Source organism: Cyprinus carpio, chromosome B6 (assembly GCF_018340385.1).
Source record: "Cyprinus carpio isolate SPL01 chromosome B6, ASM1834038v1, whole genome shotgun sequence".
In the NCBI taxonomy this organism is placed as follows: domain Eukaryota; kingdom Metazoa; phylum Chordata; class Actinopteri; order Cypriniformes; family Cyprinidae; genus Cyprinus; species Cyprinus carpio.
The window spans coordinates 25,606,764-25,629,323 of NC_056602.1; the positions used below are offsets into that span (position 1 = coordinate 25,606,764).

A 22,560-nucleotide genomic window follows, 5' to 3' on the forward strand; every position below is an offset into this window, starting at 1 on the left:
AATTCTTAGATTCCCATATATTCCGTTGGATTACTTCACTGCATTTGAGGAACAGACTTAGATTTTCTCCTCTAACTATTATTTGTGTGCAACCGGTACATTATGATTAAGCTTTTCTTGATTAGGCAAAATCTAAAAACACATTCTAAAATCTACATACAATTCCAAATCCATGTCTCGTGTATCAGAGCATTGGCAGTTGGCATAAATAGCCTTTTTTTGGGGGGTAGTTAATTAGATATTTTTATTTTATTTATAGAACTATTTTTATTTGCCTTTAATTTTTTTGCTGTGCCAATTATTATTATAGTGTGTTTTAATTAAATTAATATAATTATAACTAAATATGTGTGTGAATGTTATATTATTAATATAATAAAATTCTATAATTAAATATTATATATTGTAAGTATAACATTTAAAAAGTATTTCACTATTTTCATTTACCTTTTAAACTTTTTGCTGTATCAAATACTTTTTTGAGGTACAAATATTTCATGTATCTTAAATATTAGGTCAATCGATTTGAAATAATTATGCAAAAATACATAACTTTTTTTATCATTATATTAGATTTTATATTCACATTTTTTTTAATGACATTGAAAAAAAAAATTGTCTTATGTCTATTATTACAGTTTTTTATTATATTATTTATTAAAAAAGTTAACCTGTTATTAACAGTATACCTTTTTGTTAATATATAACCTAATATCATATCATATATGTATATATTAATATAATAATAATAATAATAAACTTTTTAATTGTAAAACTACAAAATAGTATCATTTTCTTTAGTGGTCATTGCATGTACACATATGTGAAAATACCACTGTAAAGTGACCATAACGTGGTTGAAGATGAAGACCCCCACCCTCACATCAGTCGCCACTACTCAGTGCATACTGCAGGGGCAGTGACGTCACGGCCAGCCTCTCTCTCTCTCCCTCTCACACAGTCCCTTCCTGCTGCATCACAACAGTCGCTAGTGGATCGGGTAACACTGAGCTATTTCCACTGCCTTGTGGAGTTTTTATTTCAATAAATGTAACAGAAGTCCTCATCGACAGCCTCAACCGTCAAGCCCGTCAGCGTCAGTTCGAGCGGACGTCAGAGCAGCAGTCGACTCGTTTGAAGCAGTGGGAGATGGCCAGGCCAGAGCAGGTCCTGCTTCTTGAACCGCAGCACGAACTGAGGTTCCGAGGTGAGCTGAGAGACTGACACGACCGTGAACTAGCGCCTATAACGGCCAGCACACAGAGGGAGGGTCAACCGACGTGTTGCTTTAGGGGTTAAGGGCTGAAAGAGGCGGTGAGGTGGCGTTTCCGACAGGCCCCAGTCCTTGAAATAATAATAATATGGCGCAGCGCCGTAAAGCTGAATCGACTTCGACTCCAAATTGTCATTTAAATGTCCTTCATGTGACAACGACGGGTTAATCAAGTGTTTACTAGTTTTAGCAGAAGACTGACAAGCACGTTAGCTCGAGCTAGCCTGTTTTAGGCCTTGATTTACAGGCTGTATTGGTGGGCTGGTTAATTCGGTTTCGGTATGAATCGGTGCTACCGGTGTTGCCATGTTTGTTCAATAGAGTCGCTTATAAAAACGGGCTGTTGTGGTTCATTATGAGGTTCTTTCCAGAATACAACAGGGACTTTTGCATGTTAGTGTTCAGCCTGTATACAAAGTGTGTATGTCGCTATTTAATGTGATATTTCTATTTCATTTTTCTGTTAATTTCTCTGATTGAATGACCGCTGTGAGTAAGATGGCAGCTTCATTTCTCCTCATGTTCAGATGTACAGAAGGAGAAATAATTCCTACAATAAACAACAACAACTCCACCAATTATTTTGTAGCAAGTTGATTAATCAAGTTTAATATTATCAGAAAATATTATTATAACTGATTTTTTTTTTCTAGCAAAATCTGGCAACCCTAATACCTACCTTGAAGCTGCTTCCAGTCAGGAAGTCTCTGGCCCCAGTGAGAAAGATCTGACACTTGTACTATTATTTTACTGCCAAGGTTCATAGTTCCATCTGACATAGATATAATTATTATAATTATGTGGTAAAATGACTTATGTTGGGATTTTTGTGAAAACACATAATGTTTAATTGAAACTGGCATTTCATAGACGTCTGGAAGGTTTGGGACTTTCAGTTCATGTGCCATATATGCTTACCTAGTTTTAGTGTAAAAGGTAGAGGTATCACCAATTGCTATCGACCGCAGACCAATGCTATATTGCTGTATGTTTATAGCAAATGCCTAGTATTTATTAAAAGTAGGCGTGAAGTGAAATCTGTTTTCTAAATGCATATTATTGATTATATGATTACAATTCATATATGTATATATTATCATTTAGCTGTAAGCTCACATTCATCTGCCTCCTATTTTTGAGTGCAATTCCCACATCTCAAAATCCAATCAACATTTAATGAATGAACCAAGTCCCCGCCCTCCCCTTTTTTTCTTCAATAATCCATTACATCTATTTAAGATCACAACTTTAAAATCAAATAAGCATCATGTATATATTTTTCCTTTGCACTCCAACAATCAATATTTGCTAGTATTAACAACTATTTATATATTATTAATAGTAACCAGTCCATTAGTCAATAAATCTGTATACGCTTCATGTGTAAGTGGCTTCCGGAGCGGAAATGAACTTGCTTATACTGCTTCTTCCACAAATATCTGAGTGGGTGTGTAATTGGTTAGTCTGTACAATTCCACTAGTATGTCCCATTCAGGCTGATTTGGCTGATATTTTGTGAACATTATAAGCAGCACAACACATATCACATTGATCGGATATTCAGCGAATATGATGCACAACTTAAAGGGATAGTTCACTTAAAAATTAAATTGTTATCATTTACTCACTCTCAAGTCATTCCAAAGCGATTATGTTTTATGTGAAACATAAGATATTTTGAAAAATGTTGCTGTGTTTCTTTTGTTCATACAGTATTGTTTTGTTCCCACCATTCTTCAAAATACCTTATTTTGTGTTCTACAGAAGAAAGAAAGTTATACAGTTGGGCCTATATAATTCTTGGGTGAACTTTAGGGAGCTCAGTGCAGCTATAGTGAGCTCAGCTTTAAATTCACATTCATGCATTTTGCTTAGCTTTTAAACAAAGCGACTGGTGTTGCATTCAAGCTTTATTTATATTTTATATACAGTATATATAAAAACCTTTTTTTTCTTGGTTAGGCTAACCGAGACTTGTCCCAGAACTTGCATATTATTGCTCTTTTGTTGGTTTCGACTGCTTTTATTGTCAATTATAAGTCACTTTGGATAAAAGCGTCTGCTAAATGTAAATATGTCTTATTAGTTCATGCATTGCTGGCATGGGTAAAAGTGGCTTTTCCCCTCTCTGAAACTTTGCTGAAAATAAGTATGTTATACACTAGTTGATCTCATATTTCAAAATATTTCTCATTTTATTGTTTTGCTGTTGATTATATTCTCATCTAGAATTTCTCATCCTTGGGCCATTTCTGTCATGCTTTATTCTGCTTTGAATTCTGTAAAAAATCAATATGCTTGACTATTGTGATTTAAGGTGTTGTGATCTAAGGACATATTACTATAGATGGTTGTCTAATATGGATTTTCTAATGGAAACTAAAAATGCCTGAACTATGCTCTAAATTTAAATTTTGGGCAAATCAACTTGCAATGTCAGTGAATTAGTTCTCCTTCTCCACAGAGTCTTCCTTTTTTAGTCATTTGTCAGGACATTCCTTGTAAATTGTCTTGGGTTAACTGGGACATTTTGTAAACCTAATGTTGTAAATGTTATTATTGTTCATGACACCATAGTCTTTGGTTCATTGTTTAGTCTAAACGTTTCAAAAATGAGAGCAGTTCTCTTACTTCTTGTGAGGTGACATTAGACATGTTCTTGGCTGCAGGAGATATATATCGATGCCAGATAACTCTCAATGCCATTTGCTCTCCCCAGTGTATTTAGTTTGTAGTTAAAATACTTATCGCTAACTGTTTAATCTAGTGGTTCCTTTTTAAAGCTTGTCTAATGTTAATTTATGAATAAACTGAAAAGTACAGCTCACACACAAAGTCCTTGACAAGCCATACATGAGCTTTGCTTATCAACAGCCAAACCTTTCATAAGCAGTGATATTCAAGGCTAATGAGTGTGTAACCATTGCACCTTTTTATTGCTTAGTTTTCCTTTGGTGATCTTGCTTGTTGAGCAATAATGTGCTTGTGTACGATTCCTCTAAGTCACGAAGTTATTGGTTAATGCTAATATCTTTAAAAGTGAGTGCAATGCTGATTCAAGTGTTGCTCATTTAGTGTGAATGCTTATGTTGAATCATTCAAGTGTTTGCCAGGAATAGTATCTTTCTCTTCCAGGTTTTTTTTTAGTTTTTAATCATACACTAAAATTGAGGAAGAAGAGACTAAGATGGTTCCACTGTAGAACATGGCCAGTTTTAAAATGCTTCTCTAAAACTGTCCTGATTCAAAGGGTAGTGCAAAGTTACAGGGAAATTGTTGCCTGATGTTATTGTCATGCTCTTTTGCTCTAACAGGTTTTAGGTCCGCTATATTTAATTGGTTTTTTTTTTTTCGTGTTCTATTCGGACAGTGAATGTGATGCACTAGATATGGGCTGTGCTGCAAAAATCATTTTCACTATTTTTGTTTTGATTTCCACTTCCAGTATCCATAAATGATAAATTAACTTGAAAAGGAAAATAACTAGATATGACGTCTTGTGTTCAGAGAAATCATATGTGATTTTAGGTTTATGTCTAATCGAGAAAAAAAAAATGATATATTTTTATATATATTCTTCATTTTTTCCTTCTATTTTTCTTAAATAAGCTTAGACTTGAAAAAATTGTGCAGCTCTATTCTGGACTAACTGTAATTTTTTCAAGTCTTTACTTGATGTACTTGACCACACATCTGGACAGTAGTCTAAATAAGTAAGAACCATTGTTTGCACAATTTGAGAGATGCAGTTCATTTAGCCAACTTTTACATTAAGGCATTCTTATACAGCTGTGGAGATCTCATATCCTTTGTGTAGTTGTTAGATGTAGTTCAAAGCACAGTTGCAGGTTTATGTTTTATAAATAAGGTACAATGCATTTATTTCTTAGCACTGGACAAGGCTTTTCCCCCTGAGGAGGCTGCTAGAATGGGTCATTCGCCATAAAGGAGCCACAGCAAAATTAGAACATGCCTCCTGTCTCAAACTCCGCCCACTACAATGCACTTCATTGAAAAATCTGTGATGCTCTGGATTAGCAGGTAACCTCAGGTAACAACCCAACCATCCAGACATGCCACTTTGTATTTAAAACATCTGAAGCTGAGACTCATCTGAGGAGTTCAGGAAGCAGCCCCAGCCAATAATTATGTGGAAGTATAAAAGGCGGTTTGATCCCTCTGAGATTTTAAGGTGACCCAGTTGTAGTAGTAATATGGTAAAGCTGTTAAAATACGGGGATGTCTGTTTGATTTAGCAGGGCTGCACCTTTTTGGCCTACTAATACCTTGACCTACGTGGCGAAATTACATAAGTGCTCATTGATTCAGACCTTGGATAGCTAAATTATTATAATGATCATGAAATAGTCCTGTAATAAATATGTTTTAGGGCTATAAAGCAGGGTGTAAATGAGAGGCAGATGTTGAAATGCTGAGTTGGAAAGACGAGTCACATCTGCATACGTGCAGATGCCAAGTATCTCTCTGTGCAGATGAACGCTGCATCACTGCAGACAGATGTGTTGGGTATTTCCGAGGCGTACGAAAGGCATGCATAATCACTTGAGGCTTTCCCGCCGCTGTACCTTGTTTGGCAGAAAAACTTCTTCAACAATAAATGATGTGTACAGTGATTTTTTTTAAGGTTCTCAAGAGAACAAGTTTTGTGTCTGCAGAATATCCTAGAACTTTCTAGATGCTCAGCCTGACTCTGGAGGTCAAAAAAATATGTATGCATTAACTGAGACTACTTGGCTATAAGAAGTATTTATGTACGCAGTTATATTTATTATTATAGCATATAAAGTATTACTTAATATCAGCATTTTTTAAATGTTTGTGATTTTTTTTTTATATATATTATCTTATCTTTTATTTTATGAATGCTTATTGCATTATTTTTCAAAATCTGTTATTTGTGTAGAAACTTTGCAAAACTGTAAATTTACTGTAAGGCATTTTTGTTGTTTTATTTGTCTTATCATTTTCAATTAATTGATAACTTATTTTTGAAAACAAAATTACTCAAAATGCCAATACCTACTATGTAGGGCTGTTTTATTCATACTTCAACTCTTTTTTTTTTCTTTTTTCTTTTTTTTTCCTTTTAGGCTGTTGGTAGTGATTGGTGATGTTATGATTTACCTAATGAAATTAATACAGAGAAAGATGCCTTTCTACATGACTCATGCTTTGCAATTATTTATTCGCTAATTGTATCAGTTTCTCTATATAGGTCTATATGAATGGAAATGACATGGAGTATAAGCCTATTGGTCAGGAGGATAGTCCATTGTTAGGCCTAGGTTTTAAAGGCCCAAGGCACTTAGTTCATCTACGTCTTTTCCTTGTAACTGTTACTCACAACATAAAGGCTCAAACAACATAAGCCAATATGGGTTTCAAGTGTCACAGCCTCTCAATAATTTAACTGGTTTAATAGAATCAACACAGATGAGGTGTTGCATACTTGATGTGTGGCGCTGCTACATCACAAAGTGCGAGGGATGTCTGAGACAGATGTATGAAGCTGATGTGAAATTATACATGATCCAATTTCATTTCTAAACCCATATTTTTGGTAATGTTGGGCCCAATCTCATTCTCTACTTTTGTAATCGATCATTAAAATGTAATAACTACTTGCAGAAAAGTCTGGTTTCTTTCTGAAAATCCTGTTTCACATGGAAATATGTCACATTATAAAAACATTGCTAATTATGCTGTTTTGTGTTGACTTCAGTACATTAGAAGAAAAAGAAATCTTTGTGAATGTGACAAAATCTTGGCAGCATAACTCATCTTTGACGGTCAGAGATTTTATCTGCTCTTCCAGTTTGAGCAGAAACCGCTGCACCATGAAAGGGAAACCAAATAATTTGGCATTCAAAACTTTCAATATAATGTCATACCATATGTTATCCATTTCTCTGGATTTAGCAGTGGGTAAACAAATTTATCAGTGTTGTCCTTGGACTTCAGGATTTATAGTGTTGCTGCAAACATATTTAAAGTATTATTAAATTTATTTGTTTTTCTACATTTTTATTACTTTTTTGTTTGTTTTAACAGAGAAAAACATGTCTTGAACAGCCATATCAATGTTTTGATCTTTCAGCACATTCTGATTAGAAATTTTTGAGCACTAATTTAATGTCAGAATGAGACAAAACATGCAAGACGATGTCGGATGGCACTTGGTTTTATCAGGAATTGATTGACTAACTAGGGTCAATTAATTTTTTTTTATCCCTTTTAAAGGGGTCATATGATGCAATTTAAAATTTTCCTTTCTCTTTGGAGTGTTACAAGCTCTTGGTGAATAAAGAAGATCTGTGCAAAGACTAAAGTCTCAAACCCAAAGAGATATTCTTTATAAAAGTTAACACTCGTCCACGCCCCCTGAAACGGCTCATTCTAACACGCCCCCACATATCTACATCAGTATGTGGGAAGATTTGCATAACGCCGCCCAGATGTTCACACAATTAAAGAAAGCGTACCTTTTATTCTCGTTGTAGTATTGTTGTTGCTGCCACTGCCATGACGTATAGACGCTGTGTTTCACTGTGAAAGCAAAACTACTTTGTTTGGCCTTCCAAAAGAGGACACTATACGCTTTGTCATGCCTGGAGCTGATCCGTGCTGGTCACTGAGGAGATACAGCATCTTTGCACTGTGGATCGCTTAATCGGGTTTCACCGTGGACGAAATGGCGTCCAGCCCGGGGTCGTCACATGTGGTTGCTGCAAGACCAAGGTATGCTCCATCGTAGAATCCGCCTGCCGCACCGTTCTCAAACCACACGGCTCTGCTCACTCAAGCCGGCCGCGGCTCACTCTAGGCCTCCAGCCTCTGCTCACTCAAGCCGGCCGCGGTGTGTGTGACGCTGTTTCGTTGAGAAAGCGAAAACTACTTTGTTTTTTTTTGCCTACCAAAAGAAGACATGGCAAGAAATCATGTTTATATCACGTTTATAATGGGTTTTATGTTTATGTCTCGTCGCTCCGGCCGGACAAGGCTTCACAATATGTTAAGAGGCATAACATTTCCGTCTAACGCTTGAGGCATTCAGCCAATCACAGCACACCTCGGATTTCAGAGAGATGAGCCTTGTAAAAATCAACGCGTTTCAGAGGGCGGGGCATAGAGGAGAAACAATAATGTACAGTATGTGGAAATTAATGTGTTTTTTTAACCTTAAACCACATAAACACATTTCATTACACCAAACTCACAAAATAATGTTCTTTTTAGTAGCATCATATGACCCCTTTAAGTTAGTGTGAAATGTTTAAAAGCTTTGTCAGTAAGAAATGAATACAATACAATTATTTAACTCTTTAATGTCAAATTGATCAAAAGGCATTTATAATGTCTCAAAAGATTTCTGACTCCAAGATTTTGAAATCACTGTATTGTTTTCAGGTCTCCACTCTGTTTATCACCACAGACATTAGAATAGTTTGACTCTGTGATGTGGACTGATTAGCATCAGCCTTTGGCAGAACAAATTCAGTTCGTTCCATTTCCCTGAAAATCACCTTTATTCTTTGCCATAGTGTAAAGCGAGTGCCAGGGTTGAGAACAATATTGTGCTCTTTTGGCCTTTTGATGTATCGCTAATTTTGTAATGTGCCACTAATTTGATTTGTCTTGATTCATTATGTGTAGGTGGCGTGAAATGGGTTATAAGGTTGTAAATAGATGTGGTCACTTAGAGCAGTCTGGCTGCAGATATTGCTCTTGATCAGTTTGAGATGTTTTTGCAGTAAGCCACCACCCAGCGCAACCTAGAAACTGAATAGCAATGTGCTAACAGCCACACTGTACACCCTAGAATCATTTCAATGCATTTTGAATGTACAGTAATGTCCTCTTTTTCTCCCCCCAGGTCCATTTACAGATGTGGTGACCACCACTCTAAAGCTTGCTAACCCCACAGACAGAAGTGTGTGCTTTAAAGTAAAGACGACTGCACCGCGTCGATACTGTGTGCGGCCAAACAGCGGAGTGATTGATGCCGGAACCTCGATCAACGTCTCTGGTAAATGCACCAAGTTTGTCTTTTTGATGTTATTCACAATAAATGAAGCATTTAAAACTATGCCTCAACTCTACCCATGCAAATACCAATACCAAAGCCCACATGTTTTAAAACTCAAAGCATTTGTTGATGTATAGTTGAGGACCGTTTCAGATTTGAAATGTGAGCTCTCAATGAGCCTGTAATGGTTTGTCAAATTAGCATTTTGTTACCATTGGTCTCTTTTGATTCATAGAGCACTTCCAAATGCTTACAAAAACACAAGAATGTTGTTACCTTTAAAGTTCTTTTCAATTTACTAGAATAATAATTTGAATATTAATATAAATATTAATAAATATTAATTTTACATATATAATTTTATAATTTTAGAAGAATAATGTAGTAGTAGTAATTTTATGTATTCAATATAGTTTATATTAATAGTTTAGTTTTGCTTGCTTCATAATTATCAATAATAATAATAATAGACATCATTATTTTTACTTATTTTATTTATATATATTTATATAATTCTAAATATTTATTATTCATATTAATTGTTTTGCCTGCTTCATAATTAATAACAATTATAATAGCTGTTATTCTAATTATATTACTATTATAATTTTTTTATATATTATATAATTCAAATTATTTATTATTTTTAATATTAATAATATTTGTTTTGCTTGCTACATAATTAACCAAATTGAAGTATTTTTCTCCATTTACTGTCTCACTTAGACTTAATGACTCACTGTTTGACTTTTGTTTTTAAATGTTGAAGATGTAGAGCCATATATAGCTTCATTACATTAAATACAGTGCTAGAGCCATCTGCTCCAAGTCTGTAGATTGTGGAGGAATCAATAGGCGCGTTTCCATAAAAAATTTGTGCAAAACTTTGTGCACAACTATTTTATAAATGTCGATAAAAAAGTATTGGGAAATAACGACATTTCCATTAACCTATGTTATGCGACTAAAACGTAATTTTCTCACGCGATAAGTCATGGCAATGGATTTTGACAGATTTTGGCTACACTAGCCACTATATTTTAATCGAAGGAGGCATATGCATGTATCTTGACAGAAGCAGCATGAGAGCAGCTTCTGGGACGTGCTGTGGCGCGACTGGTAACACAAGCGTTAACTAGAGGGGCCACGATCAGCTCCGGTGTCCGTTTCGGAGCCATAACTCGCTGCAGACATGAGCAGTGTAAATAGTCCAAGCATTAATGGCAGGAAAAGGACCTTATAATTGAGAGCAGCCACATATGAAGTGTTTCTTGGAGGTTATAGTACATTGAGGAATGATCATATGACTTTTTACGTATGCCATGTGACCTGTTAATGCAAAAAAAAAAAAATTACCACTTCATCACATTAAATTAAAAACACCTCACATTACCTGAAAAAAAAAACAATTTTGTCGTAAAAACTTTTTTTTTCATGCTTTTGCGAAATTGACGCTTTTCCATTAGGTGTATTTTCAATTTCAGTTTGCACAATTTGAAGGGTAATGGAAACGCGCCTACTTTGACGTTGATAATGAAGAAAGTGTTATGTGTCATATGACACAAATGTTTGAAATGAAACCATCAGCAGTCTCTCAAAGAACCAAGTGCTAAAGTTGACATTGGTTTCAAATTATCGTTAGCTTTGATATTTGGGTCATTTTGAAAGGTATTATTTAATATTGAATCATATTTGATCGTTTCTGTTGATCTGTCACAGGACGTCTGTTTGTGTGAGCTTGACTTGTATCTGTAGGCAGTTCTGTCTGTGTGGATCCAGACTCCTGCCCCTGTTATAAGTGTTAGCCCATTTTGCAGACACCTTTTTTTTTAACACGTCCTGGTTTCAGTAACAAGGTGATGCGTCTGTATGTGTAAAGCTTCAGGGAATCATCAGAAACACACACCTTTTGTTTTGTTGTTTATGAATGGAAGGCTGAGAATGACACACAAACTGACAAACTCAAAAAAATACTAGGAAAAAGCAAATTCAAATCAAATCCCAAATTCAGGCTAATATGAAGCAGTGTTATTTGCAAATAAAGTTAAAAGCTTTAAAATTGTTTTGGCTAATTAAAATGCAATTAAGTATAAAAATACTAGATGAAAAAGTTTAATGAAAATAAGAAATGCCTCCTTGACAAGTAAACTGAAATAAGTTTAAGATGAAGTACTAAAATTGCTCTATCTATATAGACATATATAAATTTTAATAAAAATGACCAAATCACAACTTAATGTGAAAACTTAATATGAAAATAATTCTAATTCCAAATATTAATACACACTATAAAATTATATAAATAATGATAAAATACCACTGATTTGAAGGCACATTTTCAAAAACTGATTAACAGTAAAATTCATAATCCTTTTTTGCGATTTTCAGTTTTGTGTGACATGAGCAACAGTGACTGTTGATGATATGATATTTTGGCAAAGTTGAAAATAGTTTTACTTTTTGCAGGTTAGCTAATTGGAGTGAAGACATTGGAGTACACATACTGTATCTCCTGTGAGATATTGTGTTTGGCAAAATGAAGGAGACGTTTATGTTCCAGCACCTTTATAACTCCTCTTTGTGCGTGACGGAAGCCTTTACATAACCAAGAGATATTTTTGTAACAACAGTTGTTGGTGTCTGAGACCTTCGAGAGTTTTCCTAATAACTCAACTCGTTTGAAATCTCAGAGCCTCTTTGGAATCTCACAGATGTTCTTAAATTGCTCTCATTATTCCGTGTTGATTCCAATGTTTTGGGATTTCTCTCCATGGTGAGATGCCTGGTCCCTGTCAATATATACAATAGCTCTGACTCACACAGTTTTTCTTGACTGGTGTTTGAATCAATGACAGGCTAACTCCTCCCTGGCATGTTTATCGCAGGGGATGCACAACGGATTTCGCTTGATGTGCTTTTGATTTTTTCCCAGACCTGTGTGATGAGCCTCACGTCTCCACCCGTTCTCAGACATCACTGTCAGTCCTGGTTCTGAAGTTATTTGTCCACAGTTCAAAACCAACAACTTCAAGCTCTGAATCCCACATAAATCTGTTATGATTGAAGAAACTCTACCTCTGTCTAGTCCTTTATACACTATATGTCCACTTCAGCATTGTCAGAGGACTACACGCTTGCATATGTGTCTATTTAATTTATTGTTATTATAATAATAAATAAAATTATAATATTAATGAATAAAATTATTACATAATATAGATGTGTGTGTGTGTGTGTGTGTGTGTGTGTGTGTGTAATATTATATATGCAATTATTATTATTTTTATTCCTTCTAATTTTTTTCTAACAAGGTGGAGACACCTGTAAATTTCAAGGTAAATATGGTTTATTATGGTTAATATTGTCATGATAATTTCCAATTACATGTTGAGTATACCTACTTGTTAATACATTTCTCTGACTCAGAACCTTTGCTTTGGAACTTAGTAAGTGAAGTGTGTTTTTCCAAACCATTAGTGTTGTCTGGATTTCCTCACATTTTCTCCCTCTCTCCATTTAGGCTTCCCAGTTTTTGCCGAGGGGATTCTGAGGTCATGTTTCATAATTAATGGAGTTGTTCACTTTTTATCTCTAGGGATCCAGTTAATTACGCAAAGGAATGATTGTCTGCAGTCAGGTGTTTTGTTGTACTTTTTATTTGAGATGACCGAGGCCGTCGCTTGAATTGACATGGTCCAGGGAACATTTTATGCAGTTGTCCTGCCCAAGACAGCAGCCCCAAAGATGACCGCTCAAGCTGTGACCACACAAGCTCAGTGTGATGAGAAGTAGTTCTTTTCTAAGAATTCAAGAAAGAACAGCATGTGCAGACAACTCATAAAATTTGTCACACATGGTTGCTTTCAAAACAAAAAGAGATTTAGAAGGACCTTTCTGTACATGAACAGTCCTCATCTTTCTATGTTGTGCAGATATTCCTAATAAACAGTGTGCATACCGGAGAGCATAAATTAGTTATTATTTGTAATGTTAATCAGATTAATCACATTAAATGACCAAACATAATCAGATTAAATCCAGACTGCATTGGTTGTTTTTTTTTTGTTTTTTTTTCTTGTAATTTTTCAACCATCTTCAAGCTAACACTTTCCATATTTTGCAAATTTAAGCATCACATAAAGATGTTCTTTGTTAAAGAAAGAATGCTCTCCTCCTTTAATAATCATTAAATCACTGCCTTGCTCTGGTTGGATTGTGTCAGAAGTGAACTGCCAGAAAGAACTGTCAGTCACAGTCAGCATGGAGCCGCCCATCTTATTGTTCAGAACAAGAACACTTCATTCTTAGACTATGCAGTCTTTGTTTAGACAGGCAGCAAAAATTTGATTTTTTTTTTTTCTTCTTTTTTTTTTTTTGGATGTGTCCAACTTGTATGTTCAGTTATTTGTAGTCTAAAGGTTTATTTATTTATTTTTTGGATTGTGATGTGCATATTACACCATATACACTACAGTTCAAAAGTTTGGACTTGGTACAATTTTTTTATGATTTTGAAAGAAGTCTCTTATCTGCAACAAGGCTGCATTTATTGGATTAGAAATACAGTAAAAACAGTAATATTGTGAAATATCATTAGTGTTTGAAATGACAATTTCTGTTTGAATACTCGCATGCAGTAATTTATTCCTGTGATGTTCCACATGATCCTTTAGGAATCATTCTATTAAAAATTAAAAAACATTCTATAATAATAAAATTTTTTCGCAAAAAAAAACATTTCTTATAGTTTTCAATGTTACATTTTTTTCAGGATTCATTATGAATTCAAAGTTCAGAAGAACAGCCTTTGTTTGAAATAGAAATATTTGGTAACATTATAAATGTCACTTTTGATCAATGAAGTGTGTCCTTGTTGAATAAAACTGTTCTTTTACAAACTTTAGCTTACAAAATGACAGTGTGAACAATCTGTCCTAAACATTGACTGGCAAAAAAAAAAAAAAAAACTGTTTTATATGCAGTGTGAACAAAGCCTGTATGTTCATATAATAATATAACTTTGATACCATCAATGACAAATCATAGCTTGAACTTAGAACATACTTCTTTGGTCAAGGATAGCAACAGTAACGTGTGAGAAATCTGAATATTTGCTCAGTGCAATTTTTTTTTATTCCTCAGAAATATTAATGATGTGAGCTGTACAAATAAAGCCATGTCAAGACTCATTAAAACCCTTTTCCTCTTTAGAGGAAGGAGCTAATGGTGAAACACCGTTCTTTCTTTCTTGCTGTCGGGAAGATTGGGACTGACAAAACAGGACATTCCCAATCTGTCTCAGCCGTCTGTTTTCAGTTTGCAATATCGACGGTGCTTGATTGCCATAATGGCACACAAACCAGAGTGAGGTTTTTAACTCGCGGGGGAGTTGGCGTGCACCTTCTGTGAGCTCGGCAGTAGTAGCCACATCTGAAAGAGCCTTTGAAATTAAGAGATCATTTGTTTTTAATGAAACTCAGCAGCAGTTTTCCAAAATCACGCACACATTCACCCCTAATGTAAAAAAAAAGACCCTTTTAAATCTGAATTGTGTCTTTTTAAAAGGGCGATGGGGTGAAATCGGCCTTCAGTACCGATCTCAACCGGGCAATAGCTCTCGCACGCCAGGCATAAGAAAGTGATCATTGTAAATCATGGTAACAGCTCTAAATTAGCTTTTGCTCATTGGAATGACATCAAATAACATGGCCTTCTTTTGGATGGTGCTGATGGGGTTGTAGACGTGAACTTCCTCACACCAACACCTGGTTTGAGTTAAAGGCTGAATGTGTTATTATTAAGGTGAAAAACACTGTTTAGGAGCTGTAAGAAAAATTACCCTTCTGGGGTCACTGAAGTTTTATCAGCAACGTTTGTAGTGGGATTATATGCAATGAATAACTAAATCTTTTTGTTTTTTTGAGTAATGTGATTCAGAGTAATGCTCTACACCCAAGTTTTTTATCACATTTGGACTGTTGAGATGCCTTTGTCTCATACTAATGCTAGTAGAATGCAGTTTTATCATGTTGTTATTCCTTAAAGGTGGGGTAAGCGATTTTTCAAAAACGCTTTAGAAAACTGATTCGGGCCGAATAGCAAAACAAACTTGTAGCCAATCAGCAGTAAGGGGCGTGTCTACTCGTGATGTGGAGGAGAGAGACATTAGCTGAGCCGAGTGACAGAAAGATAGAGATGGCGGGTAAAAAACAAAAGAGGAAACCGTCTGCAGAACAAAAAAAAGGCTTAAGGCAAGAAGTAGGACCCGTGTAAATATCGGATCAGCTTTCCAGCGCTGGAGAGAACTCAAGGAGCGGAAGTTCTGCAATCGGAAGCCGAGGTTGCTTTGTTTCTTCTCGATAGATGAGTAACACCGTGTCTGCGCTGCAGTAGCTCAAGTCTGTCTAGTACACTGGATGCGACAAAGCGGCTGATGAAAATCATTTGAAATTTTTGTCAATACGTAATAAATAGAACTCAGCAGCAGTTTTCTGTCAGGGAATTGTCGTGTCGTGCCACGCCGCTTCCAGTGTAGACCATAGACATGTATATATATCTATGGTGTAGACCGCATCACTGATTATAATGAGTTCTATAGTATTTTGTCGCACGCGCCACTCGCGCCGATGTAGACACGGTGTAATATTTGTTTTGCTTTGTTTCACAGAACTAATCGTTGCCTGGGTTGCGTGCGTATGTGTGGGGAGGAGCTATCAAAATAGGGGCGAGGCCCTTTTAGGGTAGGGGCGTGTTTGTTTTGGTGATTTCAAATGTCAACATTGGCTACCAGAAATTGCTTACCCCACCTTTAAAATACAGAAATTATGTTGGAGCCTTGGCCTTACATTTGGTGCTCATGTAGGCAGCACAGGTTCGAATCTGGCCCAGAACATTTCCCAAACTGGTTCTTTCTCCTGTTCTCTATTGTCTAACCTGCCAGTAAAAATCTGGAAATTAATCAATTAATAAATTAATTGTTCAGTATGTGTTTATGTTCTTGTGTTTGTTTTTTTCTTCAGTGATGCTGCAACCGTTCGATTATGATCCGAATGAGAAAAGCAAACACAAGTTTATGGTGCAGTCTCTGCTGGCCCCGCCTGACATGACCGACACTGAGGGAGTGGTGAGTACTGATCCATGCCACCTGCTTTCTCAAGGTTTAGACTCGTTCATTTGTTCAGAAGCATTTCTTTTTGGTTGCATATGCTCCTTTTTTAGCAACACTTTGAAACTTGTATATGTAAGGGATTAAAAAACCATTGTTGATGTCCCAAATGCTGAAGTCTTAAAATGTATTTTAGAATTGCTAAGTGAAGGTGAATTCATAAATATATAAATATATCATTTATATACCTCCTATAGTGTTTATTAATATTTAAAATGAGTTTTATTTTTGTTTACATTTGAATTTTAGTAGTTTTAGTAATGTTATGTGATTTTATCATTTTTATTTATTTTTTCTATTTCTATTCAGCTTGAACTTATTTAATTTCAGTTAGTTTCCAAGACAACATTTCTCATTTTTATTTATGGTTTAAATTTACATTTTTCAACTAATATTTGTATAACAGCACTGGTCATAAAACAGTATTTGGCATTATTTTAATGTTTCAATATATAAGCTTCTATGAGTGTGCTATAGTGCCAGAGAGCAATAGTATTATGATAACCTCCAGCATAGAACAACATGGTGTGAGTTTTCTGTTCAAGTAATACAAACAGATGTCATATAACTCCAACGGTGTTTGACGGTGCCCAAAAGTACGATCCAAACACTTTAGAAGCTTTCTGAATGATTCCCCAAATAGAGCATACCGAAAATGTGTGTGCATGTGCAGATGCAATGATAAATAGGTTATGAAAACGTCAGGAATGGAGAAGCGGAAAGAAAATGTAGAGCAGAGATCTGGCTACTTATTCGCTGTGCTGAGATATTTTCACTATTCCTGTTGATGGCTCTAAAGCTCAGCTCCAAATCTGAGCGTACTGCCTCACCGTCTGCGGTGTATTCTAAGATACAGCTACAATGACTGATTTAAAACTCACTCAGTGGGCAATTTGATATAACTAACATCCACAGTTGGCATCAGTTTGCTTTTGATATATTCTATATCTTTGATATATTCAAGGCTTTCATGTCGGGAATGAGCCCGAAAATGCTGTATAAGTATGCAGGTCGCTAGGGTTTGTAAACAGCTCATGAGGTGTTTATTTGGTGTATAATCATATGTATGCTCGTGTTTACATGTGTTGTTCTTCTCTCATGCAGTGGAAGGACGCCAAACCTGAGGATCTGATGGACTCCAAGCTGAGATGTGTCTTTGAGATGCCTGCTGAAAATGAGAAAACAGTGAGTGGATGGGTTTTTATGTTCTTCCTCATGTTAGCGCTGAGCTCTAGGCAGTTTATGAAATGACAAAGACAGCAGGCATGACGCCCCGTCCTAAAACTAATAAGCAAAACAGATTCTTGGCTCTTTTATGGATGCATTTGCTCATGATTCGTTCTGTGTGTGTGTGTGTGAACCTGATTGTGGCCACAGCATGAAATGGAAAGCAATAAGATATCCTCCAGTCTCTCAAAGTCGGAATCATCCACATTGTCTATGAAGTCCATGCCCTCCAGTCTGGATGATGGAGAGGTGAAGAAGATCATGGAGGAATGTAAAAGACTGCAGATGGAGGTGCAGCGGCTACGAGAGGAGAACAAACAGATCAGGGTGAGTAATGCTTGCTAATTGCGTTCTCACAAATGTCATAAAATATCATCAAACATATGTCCTTTGAAACTCTAAATTCAAATGTACTTAATGTATTTGTCAATTATCAGAGTAATATTAAATTATATACACTACATTTTAGAAGTTTGGGGTTGGTAACAGTTTTTAATGTTTCTGAAAGAAGTCTCTTAATGCTCACAGGGGCTGGATTTATTTGATCAAATATACAGGAATATTGTGAAAGGTTATTAGAATTATATATTTTTTTTTTCTATTTGATTTTTTTTTATTATTATTATGTAATTTATTCCTGTGATGCAAAGCTGAATTTTTAGCATTATTACTCCGGTCTTCAGTGTCTTCAGAATGAATAATTTTTTTTTTTTTAATTTTTTGCAGGATTTTTGATGCATAGCATTTATTTAAAAAAATAGAAATCTCTATAATTCTTATTTTAAATGTAAAATTATAAATGTCTTTATGGTCACCTTGAATTATTTTAATGCACTGCATCCTTGCTGAATAAAATTATTAATTTACTGCATAAATAAATAAAATCTGACCCCATACTTTTGAATGATAGTGCATACAGAATAGCAGTCTCTTGAATTTAGATTAAGTATACTTGAAATAAATAAATGACTGGAAATAGAAATTAAATGTGGGTTTTACACACAAGTGCTTTTTGGTCAGTTCTTGTATGATCACTTCATTTACTAACTTGATTTTAGAGGCAATGAAAATGATGCTTAAAATACCAGTAGGCTGAGACAAAATAAAAATTTTGAAAGTGGCATTTAAGGGTGCACTTACTCTAAATGCCATATTAAGAAAATTCCTGGAATTGAATTTATCTTTAAAGCTGTTATTATGCATTTTAATTGATTTTCTTCCTCTGATGTCCACTTAAAATGTTTTGTTGTGCCTAAAAAGGAGTATTTAAGTTTTTCATGGCAACTTTGTCCCTTTGTCAATGTTCAGGCTGCCTTTTTATATCTGCCATATTTATATCTGCCACCCTGCTCTCTAAGTATAGACAATACAGAACTGCCATACTGATCGACTAGATGACTTTTGCGCTTGTTCACATATTGTTTAAATTTGTACCGGCCACAGGATGTTGAACATACTGAGAGACGGAACTGAAGATAACCTGGCTTTACTCATCAGTGCTGTGTGAAGCTGCAGCTGGGGACCATTACTGCTGCTTGTTTAATGAGACAAGCTCAGAGTCAAAAGCGCTTTTCGTAACTCTCCAGATTATTTCTGTCATCTAACTATCTTTATCTCTCTCTCTGCCCCTCTCCAGCAGGAAGATGATGGTCTTCGGATGAGGAAGAGCACAGTAATGTCTGCTCCGCACTCATCTCCAGCGGTGAGAGTGAAGGAGGAGGGGCTGAGCGCCAGGGTGATCGCTCTAATTGTGCTGTTTTTTGTCGTGGGTGTCATCGTAGGGAAGTTGGCCTTGTAAAATCCAAGAAGGGAGCGCTACAAGCATGCATTGCGGATGAAACAAAAACAAAACAGACAAGTAACCAATGCAGAATTTGTTTAATCCGAATGCCATATCATTTGGGTAGTTTTGGATTAGCGAGGTGTGTAAAATTAATAAAGTGATCAAGAAATTTCATCTTATGTGCAAAAAAAAAAAAAAAAAAGAATAATAATAATAATCTGACACAGCTCTTGCCTCAAAATTGTGAAATCATTTTGGCCCCTCTTCCTTAATCATTTCTGATGCAAGTTCAAATGGATAACAAATGTCATAGATTTTAACCACTAAAAATGCTGTAGGGATTTTCTAACACCAGATGTGCGATTGAGTTGTGGTAGAGTGAATGTTGTTTTATCACTTTTTTTTTTTTCTTCTCAGTGGGTCAGAAGCAAATTGAAACTGTGTACAAATGCTAAACGTCTTTGAAAAGTGTCACATGTGCATTTAATTTATGCATACCCAAACATCCTGCGTTAAAGCAGCATTTCACTGAAGTTCACCCTGTAGATTTTCAATCACTGTCCAGGTAAATGATAAAACGAGCCTTCTAGTATCTTCCCCAGTCACACTGGTGTTAAAATAGCATGCATTTGAAATCTTCCATCCACTTCTGTTCAGTCCAACTGATATGTTTGAGTACCAACAGGTACTATGATACAACATATAGTTCCTCGGTCACTAAATATCCACATTTTTGTAAAATGTCATCACTGTTTCACTTGCAGTCAGCCAAATGCCAAATCCACCACAAAGTCTTACTTTTAAGTGGCTTGGGTGACACAATTTGACTTTTAGGTTATTATTGGAATACAAATATCTTTAATTGACAGCAAGGAAATGGACTGTTAGTGACAGATATTTCAAACTGCTGTTATTGGGGAAGTGTTGGTGAAACCATTTGGCCTTTCACCTACTCATTCAAAACAATATTTCTCTGTGAACTGCTGTGTTTTTCAGTAAGGCGCAGGGCTGATGTCTCTGAAACTTCCGATGAAGCTTTGCACAAACCGAGTTCCCTGTCAGAATCAGAATAGATTTTTCACCTTTCTTTATTGTCGTTTTCTTTTGGTAAGGAATATGTGCTTGAATGCATGGCTCTGTTGAGAGCAAAAAATACTTTATATTTTATTAAGCTGCTCCATAGGTGAAATGTCCTTTTCGGGCCCTTTTATCACACCTCGGTTTCCATTCTGCTGCCTGTAGACCGGAGTTAATTTATTGATCAAGTCATTATATACAGTAATAGTGCAGCTGCTAAGCGTAACTTTTGATGCACCATGTACATGCAACTGGTTGACGGTCTCTCTCCCTATGAACTTTCTATCTGAAGATGCCACGAGGAGAGTTTACCATCAGGTCCATAAACACTTTACCCTCCAAAAAAGAACAAAAAAGTAGTTAAAGGTGTAGTTAACCCAGACTTTAACATTTTGTCATAATGTTCACGTTGTAAAAACACAAAAGGAGATGTTAGGAATATCTGCTCTATTTCCATATGAAGGAAAGTAGATGGTGATTTATGCTGCGAAGCATGAAAAAGCACCATATAGGTATCATAAAACTCATCCAAACATCTTTTGCGCTGTATTCCAAGTTGTCTAAAGCCATTTAAATAGTTTTGCATTTGGCATTCAATGTGAGATATTTATGAGATTTTGCAGATGATATTCTATGTTGATGAGATTTGGTGTACTGTATGAAATGATACATTGAGATTTGAGAGCTCCAATGTAAAGTTATAAGTAAAAAAACTTACATTTCACTCTGTTTTCTACACAAAGGTATGTATGACTTTAGTATGTAGTGCACAGTTCACATTTATGGTGTTTTTTGCTTTCTTTTTGTCCTTTTTTGGACCTTTTCAGGATAAATTCCCATTCACTTTTATGGAAAAGAGCAGCTTGGACATTCTGCATAGCATCTTCTTTTGGGTTTCATGGAAGAAAGTGGAAAAAATGAAGTTGGAACAACATAATAGGGAGTAAACGCTGACAAAATGTTGACAAAATTGTTGAGCCAACTATTCCCTTAAAAACTGACATGTGAGTATTGTTACCTGTATGTTAGCCATGCCATGCCTACACCTCATTTCCAGATAAATGCATGGCTTTGATATGCCTTGTCGGTGGTCTGAAATGTACACAACACTGGTTTATCTCACAGCGTAAGGCTTTAAAAAAAAAACACTCCTGGCATTTCTGCACTGTTTTCCTGAGCCCTCTGTTTCTTTACTGTCCTCTGATGTTAATTTAGCCGTTTTGTTTGGATTTAAGTTATGAATAAAGCTTTTATTGCACAGAACTGTTTATATTAAAAATGCACTACATAAAGAATGTCATCTTCCCATGCACAACGGTCTGACTTTGTGAAATAACTGAAATAACATCAGAAAAGAGACTCTTCCTACAGGGGACCATTTTGTGACCTGATATGTATTTGTGTCATAGTTTGGTGTTGTGGGGGGTGTCTTTTTCTGTAATGTTCCTCTTCTATCCCCACCCCCCTTCCTTGAGAAGATTTTGTTTCAGTTGATCATCTTTGGCTGATATTGAATTTCTAGGAACAGAGGAGCTTACGGTATTGTCAAATGGCAAAACTTTGCTTTGTAAGTAACTTTAGGAGATGTTCAGGGTATAGTGATTTTTGGACTGCGGTTTATGTATAGTTCACCAAGGAGTATGATTGCCATGGAGAGGGAGGGATTTGGGGGCGTATCAGCCAATCTGCTGGTTCGTAATTATACCTAAACCGTACTATAGTGCCCCAAACCTTCACATATGATGTAAACATGAAGGTGACCGTTTTGTATGTATATAAATAAATAAATAATGAGTCTAAGATGAAAATTACAGTTGATATTCCTAGTCAAGTCTATAATGGTATATAAAGAAACCCCAACTTTGTTGGACTATGTAGCATCTTAATAAATTAAATCAATAAAGCCCCAGACCAAAACTTTTTGTGATGTTTGTTCTTTTGTCCAGTTTCCATTGTCCACTTAATTGAGTATTCTACTCCAAAATAAA

General features: G+C 35.6%; 1 protein-coding gene across 2 annotated transcripts; it reads left to right on the forward strand.

Annotated features, from left to right (window-relative positions):
- The first annotated feature begins 915 nt into the window (after positions 1 to 915).
- On the forward strand, positions 916 to 22,489 carry LOC109082397 (vesicle-associated membrane protein-associated protein B-like). Of its 2 annotated transcripts, none has more exons than XM_042726495.1 (6): positions 916 to 1,207; positions 9,168 to 9,320; positions 16,340 to 16,443; positions 17,590 to 17,670; positions 17,863 to 18,039; positions 19,352 to 22,489. In XM_042726495.1, exons 1-6 carry the CDS (start codon positions 1,150 to 1,152, stop codon positions 19,508 to 19,510), a joined length of 732 nt encoding a protein of 243 aa, XP_042582429.1. In that variant the 5' UTR covers positions 916 to 1,149; the 3' UTR covers positions 19,511 to 22,489. The 2 variants fall into 2 exon arrangements, with proteins under 2 accessions (XP_042582429.1, XP_042582428.1); XM_042726494.1 differs by having other exon boundaries at positions 919 to 1,207; positions 19,349 to 22,489.
- Positions 22,490 to 22,560: the final 71 nt, after the last annotated feature.